At 40.7% G+C, this 11601-nt stretch overlaps 1 protein-coding gene across 5 annotated transcripts; it reads left to right on the forward strand.

Moving 5' to 3' along the window:
• Nucleotides 1-718: 718 nt before the first annotated feature.
• LOC146563986 (uncharacterized) lies at nt 719-9932 on the forward strand. Of its 5 annotated transcripts, none has more exons than XM_085291400.1 (6): nt 719-1607; nt 1752-2169; nt 2830-3195; nt 7021-7260; nt 8989-9085; nt 9407-9932. In XM_085291400.1, the coding sequence occupies exons 2-6, from the start codon at nt 2070-2072 to the stop codon at nt 9465-9467; spliced, it is 864 nt and encodes a 287-aa protein (XP_085147526.1). In that variant the 5' UTR covers nt 719-1607; nt 1752-2069; the 3' UTR covers nt 9468-9932. The 5 variants fall into 5 exon arrangements, with proteins under 5 accessions (XP_085147526.1, XP_085147527.1, XP_085147529.1 ...); XM_085291401.1 differs by having other exon boundaries at nt 1994-2169; XM_085291403.1 differs by having other exon boundaries at nt 2113-2169.
• Nucleotides 9933-11601: the final 1669 nt, after the last annotated feature.

Here is an 11601-nt window from a genome sequence, read left to right on the forward strand (position 1 = left end):
AGGATATTGAATATGGAGCTGCCAGGCAATTGAAAAAAAATTTAACCACAGGGGAGATTTGTGGATGTAGTGCAACGGGTTGACAGAGGAGAATGTAAGGGAGAGAGGGTGAGATAGGAGATGATCCGCTGTGATGATCCGCTGTGATGATCCGCTGTGGCGACCCCTATAGGGAGCAGTCGAAAGAAGAAGACATGATCCCCTAGAGCACCAGATAAAATCATATAATTGCACCATCTTTACACATTTGAGTCTTTGATTCAGCTGCTCGCTTGTGCAGTAACACATTAGCAAACTGAAACAACCCCAGCAAGTAATTCATTTGCATATGGAGCCAGAAGCTTATAGATTATGTCTGCTGAGGAAGAAGAAGGAAAAAAAGAAAAAAAAAAGCTGATATGAGGGCTAACAGTGTTGATATTTTTCAGCTGTTGTATTAGTGCCACCCACTGGTTAATTCCAACTGACAGCACTTTTCTGTAGACTCAGTGGGGGCCACAGCTGTGATTCCCATGATTATTCGTAAATCCTTTGCAAATACAAATGGTTTTATAATCATTTTTAAATCGCTCATTATATCCGTGCCCCAGGATGTGCTCCCCAAAGTGAGAAACTGTGGAGCTAACCTCTGAATAAGTGATGTCATTATGCTTCAGTGCTCTAGTGGTGTAAGAGACACGTGTGGCAAAACAATCTCGTGTCAGAGCTGGTTCGGAGGCTGTTGTGGCGCTTTCGATCATATCAAATCATCTTGTTTGATGGATTCATTTGTATCCGCTTGCAGTTTTCTTTAAAACAGCTGGCGATCAGATTTTAACACAAAGCTAAACTTTCCCAGGGAATGAAATCGCTGGCATTCCCCTTAACATGCTTGAAGAGGTTTCTCAGTTGCAAGCAAGGGACAATTATTGGAAGAAATAAAAATAGAGTAAATCGTGTATTAGTTCCTCTTTACAATTCAACACCAAAACAATGCATTGTGTCTGCAGGGCAACTAGTGTTCGTGCCGGATAAGAAGCCCGCAGTACAAAACCTATTTTGTAAGAATGCGTTTCAACATTGTCAGTGATTTCCTTCCAAAGAAAGCCATTTCTTTTTATCACTATTAACAAACAGCTCAGAAGCAGCTGTGTGAAAATCTAGAATCAAATATGCTGTATTGTCCAGGGAGCGTGTGCTAGAACACAGGCCCAGGAAAGGAGCAGGGTGGTGCTTATAATAAAAAGGGTGTGGTTTTACAATAGACAGTTCAACTTATTTAAAGCACAAAGCAGAAAAGAGCATTGACTGTACAGGAAGTGGTGGTGGGGTGGGAGGTAGACTGTTGGAAAAGAAAATGACGCCTACGTGACACACAAGGGTTGGACATGACGAGAAGGGGGGAAAAGGCCAGAGAGAAGAGAAGAAGCTCCAGAAGACATCTGGCTTTACTGCTGTTTCAAACTGGAATATTTCTTACAATGGCAAGCCCTTTAAAGGTATTGCGGTGTTTTGGGCCATAATTCTTCTCACTGAGGTGAACTGCGCTGCACTTTAACCTCTGAGAAAGTCAATACAGAGCAGAAGACCTCTGACTCAACTGTGCTGTCTGTCTCGGGTTTAGAAAGGTAGGTGAGTCCCGCTGCAGAGGGTTTTGATGTGGATAACTTCAAGGTAAACAAAAAGGGGAATTCTAGGTTATATTTAATGCATGCAGGTTGGGTTGTGTTCTTGCACCGTTATCTCTGTTCTCTCTCTGTGTTTTCCTGTAGCAGCTGTGCTTGAGGGGCTTCATTTTAGTTTTGGCAGCAGACGTGTCCCGGTTTTGTTCCAACTTCTGATTTTACTGCAGTCTGCAATGCCAATACTGTTGTTCTTTGGATACTTCACAAATAAATTAAGAGGGGAGAAAAAAAAAGAATACCCTAAACATTTGGCTTACATTTTTTTAATAGAAGGACATGCTGGCTGTAATTGTTTTTGCTCTCATTTTAATTTCACATTTTCTCTGGAGGTGGTGTTATTATTCTTGCTGCAGTGGCACCCCTGCTGCCTGAGTACAGAGGAAATTGTGTGCCGCTGCTGAGGTCATGGACAAATTCCTCTTTCTCTACTCTCCGTCTACATCAGCAGGTGTTATGGATCTACAGTATTTCCTGTGCTGGAGAGTTGCCCCACTGTTTCTCTTGAGTAAGCCTTTTTTGTTGTACCCGCCATATTAATGATTTTGTCATTAGGCAAAAAAAAAAAAAAAGCAAAGAAGGGAAAAAGTATTGCTATGTTGCTTTGCCCTTTTTTCTTTGTTCAAGCTGAGACAGTGGCACAGTTTCTGTTCCTCAGCCACACAAAGAATGATCAAAACAACCCTAAGACGTTGCACTGTTACGCAAAAGTGCCTCTTGCGTTAATGACCGCACTTGCATTATTTACGTTTCCCCCATCCTTTGCCTTTCAAGTTAAGACACATGATTAATAGCTCTCATGGTAAATGCACACAGGCTTACCAGGCTTTGACACAGATTTTAGGATATTGATGTGGTTTGATGGATATCACATTAGGCATGGCTGTCATGCATTATAAATCATAACTTGACATTATTTGACAGCAACTAGCTATAGTATATTCATAAAGCGCATACAGAGAAGGATGGCGATGACATATTATGTTATTGTTTGTTTCATTAGCTTTCTATTTTATTCGTACAATGCAAACACTCCAGAGGCAAAAGTCTGATTGAATACTGCAGGTCTTCATGGCCAGTGCAGTAGAAATATGCACTGTATGAGTCACGTAAGTGAAAGAGGCACAGAAGACGATGTAATAAAGAACAGTGCGATCTTTGTTCTCAGTGCCATGTGGGCTCCATTGTATGTCAGTGCACATCCTCAATGAAGAGCCGGTGTATGTAGTCCCCGGATCCAGCCTGGATCTGAAAGCCCAGATCAAGCGTGGACACCTGGAAGACATCTCCACAATAACCTGGGAACACGAGCCGGAAACGGGGTTTAATATTGAGAGAGTGACACTGGCCACGTGCTCTGGCAGGAGTCTCAAGTGTGCTGGTACGAGGCCAAATGTCCGTGTGAGCACCGAGCAGCAGGAGACGACACTCCAGATTAATGGATACACCACAGCGGACAGCGGCGTGTACACTCTGACTGTGACAGATCGCCAAGGAGCCAACACCTCCACACAATGCATCGTCAGGGAATACGGTACAGTATGACGACCGGCACGTGAGAGGATTTATTGTGACAGCCTTAGATAAATCCCCTTTTGTTAGTAAAATATGTGCACAGTCACTTTAGTATGCTGTCCATTTATCCAGGTCCCCACTCCACAAAGGCTTGTTGTAACAGACGTTATGGAGAAATTTAAAGACACTGCTGGTACAGTGCAGGGATAAACAACTGCTTGAGTGTTAAGATGCTCTATATTTACTATAGTTGATCATTTAATTCAAATTATGAGCATTTAAAGGTTGTCGCGTAACCCCTCACTGACTCTGGTTCTGACGGAAGTTTCTTCCTGTTAGAAGGGAGTTTTTCCTTCCCACTGTCGCCAAGTGCTTGCTAAAAGGGGGGCGTTTAGTTGTTGGGGTTTCCTCTCTACTAATGTAGAGTCTTTACCTTACAATATTAAGCACCTTAAAGTGTCTGATGTTGTCATTTGGAAGCTTATAAATAAAACTTCAGGTTCAAGTTGACTTCCTACCAATCTCAGTACCTCCAGGAGCAGCTGGTCAGCTGACCTGAGAGACCGACAGGGTGTGTGGAGATGAAAAAGCTCAGAGAGGCAAGGCGGGGCAAGACTGTGAAGCATTTAAAAATAAGCATAAGAATTTCAAAACTCTAAAAGACACAGGCAGCCAGTGTAGTGAGGCCAGGACAGGGGTTATATGCATTCTTTTACGAGTTCCTGTTAGGAGTCGTGCAGCAGCATTTTGAACCAGCTGCAGACATGAGAGCAACGACTGTCTGACCCCCACATAAAGTGCGTTACAGTAGTCCAGGCGGGAAGAAATAAAAGCATGGATCACTATTTCAAGGTGCTGCCTCGAAAGAAAAGATTTTACTCTTGCCAGTCGCCTTAAATGATAAAAACTGGACTTCACCACTGCTCTGATTTGGTTGTCCAATTTAAAATCACTGTCCAACTTAAAACCAAGATCAGTAACAACAGGTTTAAAATAAACTTCCAGAGGTCCCAAATCTACAGAGGAGGACTCACAGGGACCACTGGGTCCAAACACCAACAACTCTGTTTTCTTTTCATTAAAATTTAAAAAGTTTAGAGCCAACCAAGCTCTAATGTCATCTAGACATGTCATGAGAGGTTTTATGGAGATGCCACCCTTCTGCTTCAGTGGCAAATAAATTTGGCAGTCTTTGGCATAACAATGAAATGCGATCCCATGCCTTCTACGGATAGAAGCCAGAGGCAATAAATACAGTAAAAACAGTAGTGGCCCTAAAATTGAGCCCTGTGGGACACCGCATGACAGAGGAGCAGAAGATGAACCGAGAAGGCTGACAGAGAAAGTTCGATCTGACAAAGAAGACTTAAACCAATTGAGTGCAGTGCCACCAATACCTACTACATCACTTAATCGAGAAATTAGAATATTGTGGTCTACGGTGTCAAAAGCAGCAGTTAGGTCAAGCAAGACAAGGACAACATGGTTATCAGAATCACATGCCAGAAGGATGTCATTAAAAACCCTTAATAATGCAGATTCTGTGCTATGAAGTGTTTTGAAACCTGACTGAAAAACCTCAAAGATGCCATTATCATCTAGAAAATCTTTCAGTTGACTAAAAACGATTTTCTCTAAAACCTTGGAAAGTAAAGGCAGCTTGGAAATAGGCTTATAGTTCGCTAAAACTGTGATCAAGGCCAGGTTTCTTAAGCAGTAGCTGCACTACTGCATGTTTGAAATTTGCAGGAACCACACCAGAAGACAGACTGCTGTTAATAATTTCAAGGACATACTGCCCTATACTAGGAAAAATGTCTTTAAAAAATTGTGGAGGAAAAGGATCCCGAGGGGAACCTGTGGGCTTAATATGGTGAACCACATCCTCTAAAGTGGAGAGCGTCACAAGTTCAAACTGAGTAAAAACAATTTTGAATAATAAAAGCTGAGGTATCTTGTTCAATTAGACCCAAAGCAAGTTAGAAAAAGTAGGTTTTTAACAGCATTTTAAAACGATTGAGAGGCTGGTAAGCTAAGTTGATCAAAAGATGAGGAGCCACCACTAAAAAGGCTCGATCACCTCAGCTATTAAGCTTGAATCGGAAACATCTTAAAGCAGTTGGTTCGTAGACGTCAGTGCTCTGGCAGGATTGTAGGGTTGCAAAAGTTCAGTTAAGCAAGGTGGTGCTAAATGACTGAGACTGAGAAACATGTAATAAAAATTTTAATTGGATCTTGAAGTCTGTGTAAGGAGCAAGTGTAACAAGAATATAGCTGATCACGTCATTTCTGTTCTGTCAAAAGGCAAACTTCTGCATTTTGCACATCCCAGAGGCGATGATGAAACGACTGGTCAAAGTCAACATATAAAGAATTGCAATAGTTTAAACAAGAGAGGTAATAAAAGTGTGAATTACTCTCTCAAAGTCATGCAGCGGGAGAGGCCTTCACCTTACTGAGATGCCTTAGTTTAGCAACAGAGCTCACCTGTTTATCAAATTTTGAAGCACTGTCAAAGTGGTAAGAAGCTATAAGACCAATTAGCAGAGAGATACCCATCTAACATGTTGGGTTGCCCAAATAAAATATCTTGCTTTGGTTTTGTTCAGCTTGAGGACAACAATGGTGGGCACAATGAAACATTATAAATAACAGGCAATAGGTTAACTACAAAAAGAAGTGTATGGATTATCTCATAATAAATATTCAGTCCTAATTCTAGATGATACACAACAAAAGTTTTTGCACAGTAATGAATGCAGATAATTAAACACTGATGACTTTGAGGAAAGAATATTACCACCAAGCTACTGTACATTTTTTACTGTGTAATCCATTATTTTGCCTTTAACAAGAGACAAGAGACTCATGAGAGGGTATGAATTTTTAAGTATAAATCATTAAGTTAGAAGCGTTTTGATGGTTATATCCACTGATTGTAAAATTATGGTGTAATTACATCCATGCGTCATACCTCCACCTGGTACTTGTTTAAAGGTTCAATACGGCAGCAATAAATGCTAAAGCAGCAGTAAATTAACATTAAGACGTCGCAGTGTAAAGACGTGGGAACAAAAGGTCCTACTACATAGTGGGGCTGCTGGAGAATATACCAACAGTTAGTTGAAATATGAATATAAATGTTGTTTGCTTTAAATTATTTGAATATGTTGCTGCGGCAGTTTATGTAAAACTTGGCCTCTTTACATGAATCTCTCTGAGTAATTATATGAAAGAAAGAATACATCAAATACTCTCCAGCTGACTCTGTTGTGGCCTTTCAAGTGTTAACTCCAATAATTACCAACAGTATAACGAATGCGCTTTAATTTCACAGTAGAAAGCATTGTTTTCTTCTGTTGGTAGATGTCTCATTTAATAATGTAACACTTGGAATTAAATTTGCCTACAGGCTCCACTTTCCCGGTCTTTCTTTTTGCGTTTGTCCCTCTAGACGAATCCAGTCTCCCCGTAGCTTCTGTGCTTTTACTCTCATTTGTCTGCCCTAACAGTATCAATTCATCAGCTCCACTCTTCTCTACATCTGCTCTCTCGGCTTCCAGGGTTTTCCATCATCCCATTCTCCAACATTATGCCTCTCTCTCTGATCTCATTATTGTCTCTGAAACTGAGCCAGTTTCTCCTGACAGCATTAAATGTCTCTCATGATTCTTTGTCTGAGACCCTCTTGGACAGCCGTGTGCCATTATTCTTATTCTATAACAGATAGATGCCCACGGCTGAGCACTTCATATATCCTCTTGTTTCCATCCAGCGCTGCATTCTTTACCTACATACTTGTCACATATTTCCATATTTCACCTCTGTTTGTCTGTCTTTCCAGAGGCAGTCCACCACGTCTCCGTCAGCATTAACGTGTCCCACTCCTTCCTTGTTTGTAACGAGGCCTGGGGGACTGATCCCAGATTCAGCTGGCGCCACGAGAGTGCCGACATCACCAAGGCGGTGGGCAAAGTCTCCAACAATGGAACAATATTAATTATTACCATTTCTCCACTCTGTGGCCACTTCACCTGCATTGTTAGCAACAAGCTCGGCCATAGTTCCGCCACCTACACTGCAGGTACTGCTTTACCTTTTTTAATCAACACTTATGACATTAACAGTGGAAGTGTAAAGGGAAATATCCCCCCCACAGGGATGAAGCCACTGATAATTATCACGTCTTGGGTCTGTGGGTTATTTTTTAGCTTGGCTTTTGTGGTTCACTGTCACTGTTCTTGACTTAATTTCCAGCTGTTGTTGTCATAAAAAACACTGAACTCTTCCTGTCTGACATCAAAAGACAGACACACAAAGTCAGAGTGAAGCTGATAAATGTGATCCAGCATTTAGCAGCTAAATGGATAAAGGAGACCATAAGAGGTCTAAAAAGGAGTGTGAACATTGGGTTTTTGAACTCTTAAAATATTCTAATTATAAACTTTTTTTTGGAGTTGGTTTTACAATTTTGAGATGGATCTATTTACTTGAACATTTCTCTTAAAAATCCTCTACATTAATTTGATCGCTGTCTTGTTATCTTGCAAATTGAGACATGCATAAATTTATCATAAAGCAATTGAAAATCATCTATGGCTAGTACCAAGCTGTGCATATGTGTGAATAAAACATTTTTTAAGATATTACAAATGCTACATGATCTATAATGCATCATGCAATAGACTCACGTTGCAGTAGACCACTTGATTTTTTATGTGTCAACAAAATGCTTGTAATACTCAGATTTTATCAATAATTTTGATAAACTTTGCACAAAATTAAGGAGGTTTGTGTTTGGTTGATTTTTTTTTTTTTTTTGTAACAGTGCTCCTTGGCAACAAATCTTTCCCTTAAATGGCATCACGTTTGTAAGGAAAATGCGTTTGTGGGTTGAGCAGCAGAGTTGAGCAGCAGAGTTGAGTATGTGGGTTGTGGCCATGAAAAACTTGTCAGAGCTGTTTGTGATTGGCAAGAGAAAAATTGGAAAGTTTTTAATGGACACAGCCCACATACTCAACTCTGCTGCTCAACCCACAAATGCATTTTCCTTACAAACATGGCTTCATTTAAATAAGCAGGTTTTTCAAGGTGTACGATTTATTGGCAAGAAATAATCTACCAAATACAAATTTCTTTACTTTTTGTGTTTATATATAAAAATATACTCTCGTGGACTTAAGTCAGAGTTATCTTTGACTTGTAATGCAGCACTTTTTTCATGGTCATACTGCATTTACTTGGGATGTAAATCCACATTTCTCCACATGAGATTAAAAAACTCAATGCTTGATCCCCATTTGGCTGGAGCAGGCGGTTCGATGTAAAGGTGGCTACGCCTGTTGACACTTTATTTAAAGCCCACCGTGCTGTGTCATGGATATTCAGGAATCGGACTCCTGTACATAATGCATTGTGTCTATTGAAGCTGTGTCCTGATTGCGCTTCTGTTCTGTTCTGTGTATTGTATCACCGGTGGTGTTTCAGTGATAAAGGATTTTCCAGAGTGCAATCAATAAATCACTACCAACACTACTGCCACTGCCGCTACCACTGCTGCTAAACAGGCAAGACAAATGCAATTCCTCGTATCTGCCAAGAGGCATGATGATCCAGCGACAGTCAGGGTATTTTAGGATGCCTCCTGTTATCCCTTGGTGTTCCAGTCAGTTTAGTGACTGTGTGGAGTTGTTGCAGGGGACCTCTTTGCCCTCTAAGAACAGCCATGCCAGATGACCTCTGTTTTTTCTGTTTCTTTGGGTTTGTTTTTCTTTGTTCCTCCTCTCATCGGCTGTTTTTTCCTGGTTGACAGCACCTTGTGAGACCGAGAACAGAAGTGCGACGGCAGCTGTAGTCTGTCTCCTGCTCCTGCTGAGTTTAGGAGGAGTGCTCGCATTTCTGCTGTGGAGGTACGGTAAGGCACACAGTCACTGGCAGACACAAGCACAAATCTCATTTCAGGCTATGCTCAGTTGATAAAGCCATATGCAGCGAGAAAATAAGACACTGGTAGTGGATGCTTTAGAAAACGACAAGGAAAAAAAAAAAAGGTGATGGTACAGAATGAAACAGCAAAATGTGACACGGTGTCCTCCCACACAATACTGTGCAAACATGAGGCGTGACAGGCCAGCCTGCGTCTGCTGACAAAACAATTGTCATTTTTACTCGAGCCAGTGTACAGTTTGTCACTGTTGCTGCACTAAATTGAACACTTGGTTTCTTTTCAGGAGGTACAGGCACAATAACAGAGGAGAAAGGCTGCACGAGCATTTAGATGACACCATCTAAAAAAAAAAGTGCCTGAGCCACATTATGCTGCTCAGGTGTCTCAGAGAGGAGAACAGGAAGAGCACTGGCCTATGGGGGAGGGCCTTCCTGTCCTGTGAGCACTATGACCTTTCACTGCACTGAAACAATGTGAAGAGCGAACCGCTTCTGGACAGATAAAAAATATATATATAAAAAAAGTGGATATGTGGATTGAAGGGCCAGCCTTATACTGCCTCCCGCTGGGCTTTACCTGAAACTGTTCAATAAGCATTCATTTTGTAACCTTGTGTTAACTAAGCTGTATGCTTAAAATATGCTGTAAAATATTGCCTTTATGCTGAAATCCCTCTACGTAATGTGATGGAAATCAACAGATCACAAAGATTGTTTAAATTAACGGTGCTTTTTGTTATTTTATTTCCTTCAAGCATGTATTTTCACAGATATGCAACAAGCTTATCAGCCTTCCAATAAAGTTTGAAAGCAGGATTTGGCGTCTTTATGAAAAAACAAACAACTCTGTGAATGAAAACTGTAATCACTGATGGTCATGTGATTATTAATTTGAGGAAAAATAGTATTTGGTTTGTTTGAAATACTTGGAGAAGCAAACATTTGATCCTCTTTGATACTTAGTAAAAACTCTACTTGAATAACACCGAGAGACAAAAATATCTTTTTCAATCCATGTGATGTTCTACTGTGGAATAAGAGAGTAAGCCCTTGGCACCAGAAGCTACTTTTACCCCCTTTAGCTAAAATACATTCTGGCAGGTTTCTTTGCATAATTATCCAGACTCTGACATCAGCTTAGTGAAAATTTTACCCGCCTTCCATGCAAAATTCCTTTAGAGGCAAGATCTTTAAGAGTTTTCATGCAGTTTTTGTGGTTTTCACATCCTTCCATTTCCTCGTTTTGAGTCATTCCCTGGTGGACTTGCTAGTGTGCTTTGGATCATTATCCTTCCAAAATACCTACTTGCTGCTTAATTTTTCAGGCAAATGGGCTAACATTTTATTCAAGTGCAATTTAATATGATGTAGAATTTAGAGCTGAATCAATGACCATGAGCTGCCCAGTCCCCGAGACAGCAAAGCAACTCCGGACCATACTTCATAGATGCCTCATGGTTCTTATCCTGAGAGGCTGTCTTTGGTCTGCACCAAACAACTCTTATCTTTGATTTGTCTGTCCAGAGCACATTATTCCAGAAGGCCTGGTCTTTTCTCACTGTCAAACTGCAGTTTATCTTTTGCTTGGCACACCTCCCATACAGGTCAGATTTGTACAATCATTTTTTGATTTTAAATACCTACAATGATGCCAGCAGTTTCGAGAGTTACCTGCAGATCCTGAGATGAAAATCACGTTTCGTTTTTTTGTTACAACTGAAATTGGGGGCTGAAATTGCTCAGGTAGCCGTGACTGGACAAACCGGCTGTGGTTTGAAATCTATGCCAGCTGTAGATGATTTTCCTAAATTAATTTTTTCAAAAATCACTGCCAAGCTTATAGCCATCTACAATCTTTTTTAAGAGGCTAAGGGAAGAGCTTTCCATATCATGACATGATCACGCTCTACACATTTTAACAACAAAAAGAACACCATATCAGTGTGAGATTTAAATTAAACAGGTCCCACCTGTCACTACTTAAGGATATTCTAATCAGCAGAACATAATCTGGGGCACTGATTATACCTTTATGTGTTTGAAGGTGTGATAAAGGTAGAGGTGTACTTCTTCCATGTGACTCATCCATTTTTTTCAGGTACTGTCACTTTCCACCACAGTTCAAAGACATGTTTGGTTAACCAGTTACGTAGTCCCCCTGAAAGCCTACTGGTTAACAGGATAAGTGGTTAAGAGGATGGATGGATGGCCTTTAATAAAGCAAACACATATTTATGCACAAATTTATTATTAAAGTAACCAAGAAGCAAAATTCACTCAAATTCAGTTTTATTTATATAACACCACTCAAAGCGCTTTATATTGCGAGGTGAAGAACCTGCAACCTTAGAGGGAAAAACTCAACAATCAGACAGCCTGCTATAAGCTAGCACTTGGTGACAGCGGGACGGAAAAACTCCACTTTAACAGATACGTCTAGCAGAACCAGCCTCAGGGAGGGGCAACCATCTGCCATGAC

The sequence above is a fragment of the Mchenga conophoros genome, linkage group LG11, assembly GCF_057382185.1.
Source record: "Mchenga conophoros isolate Kocher_MC1m ecotype Shallow Benthic linkage group LG11, M_conophoros_male_GT1.1, whole genome shotgun sequence".
In the NCBI taxonomy this organism is placed as follows: domain Eukaryota; kingdom Metazoa; phylum Chordata; class Actinopteri; order Cichliformes; family Cichlidae; genus Mchenga; species Mchenga conophoros.

Bases quoted from the DNA above. Each gene is read 5' to 3' on its own strand.
- LOC146563986 (XM_085291400.1), top strand. From the start codon at position 2,070: ATGGACAAATTCCTCTTTCTCTACTCTCCGTCTACATCAGCAGGTGTT. The intron at 3,196-7,020 runs GTACAGTATGAC...CTGTCTTTCCAG, and splicing joins ATGCATCGTCAGGGAATACG to AGGCAGTCCACCACGTCTCC. The intron at 9,086-9,406 runs GTACGGTAAGGC...GTTTCTTTTCAG, and splicing joins CTCGCATTTCTGCTGTGGAG to GAGGTACAGGCACAATAACA.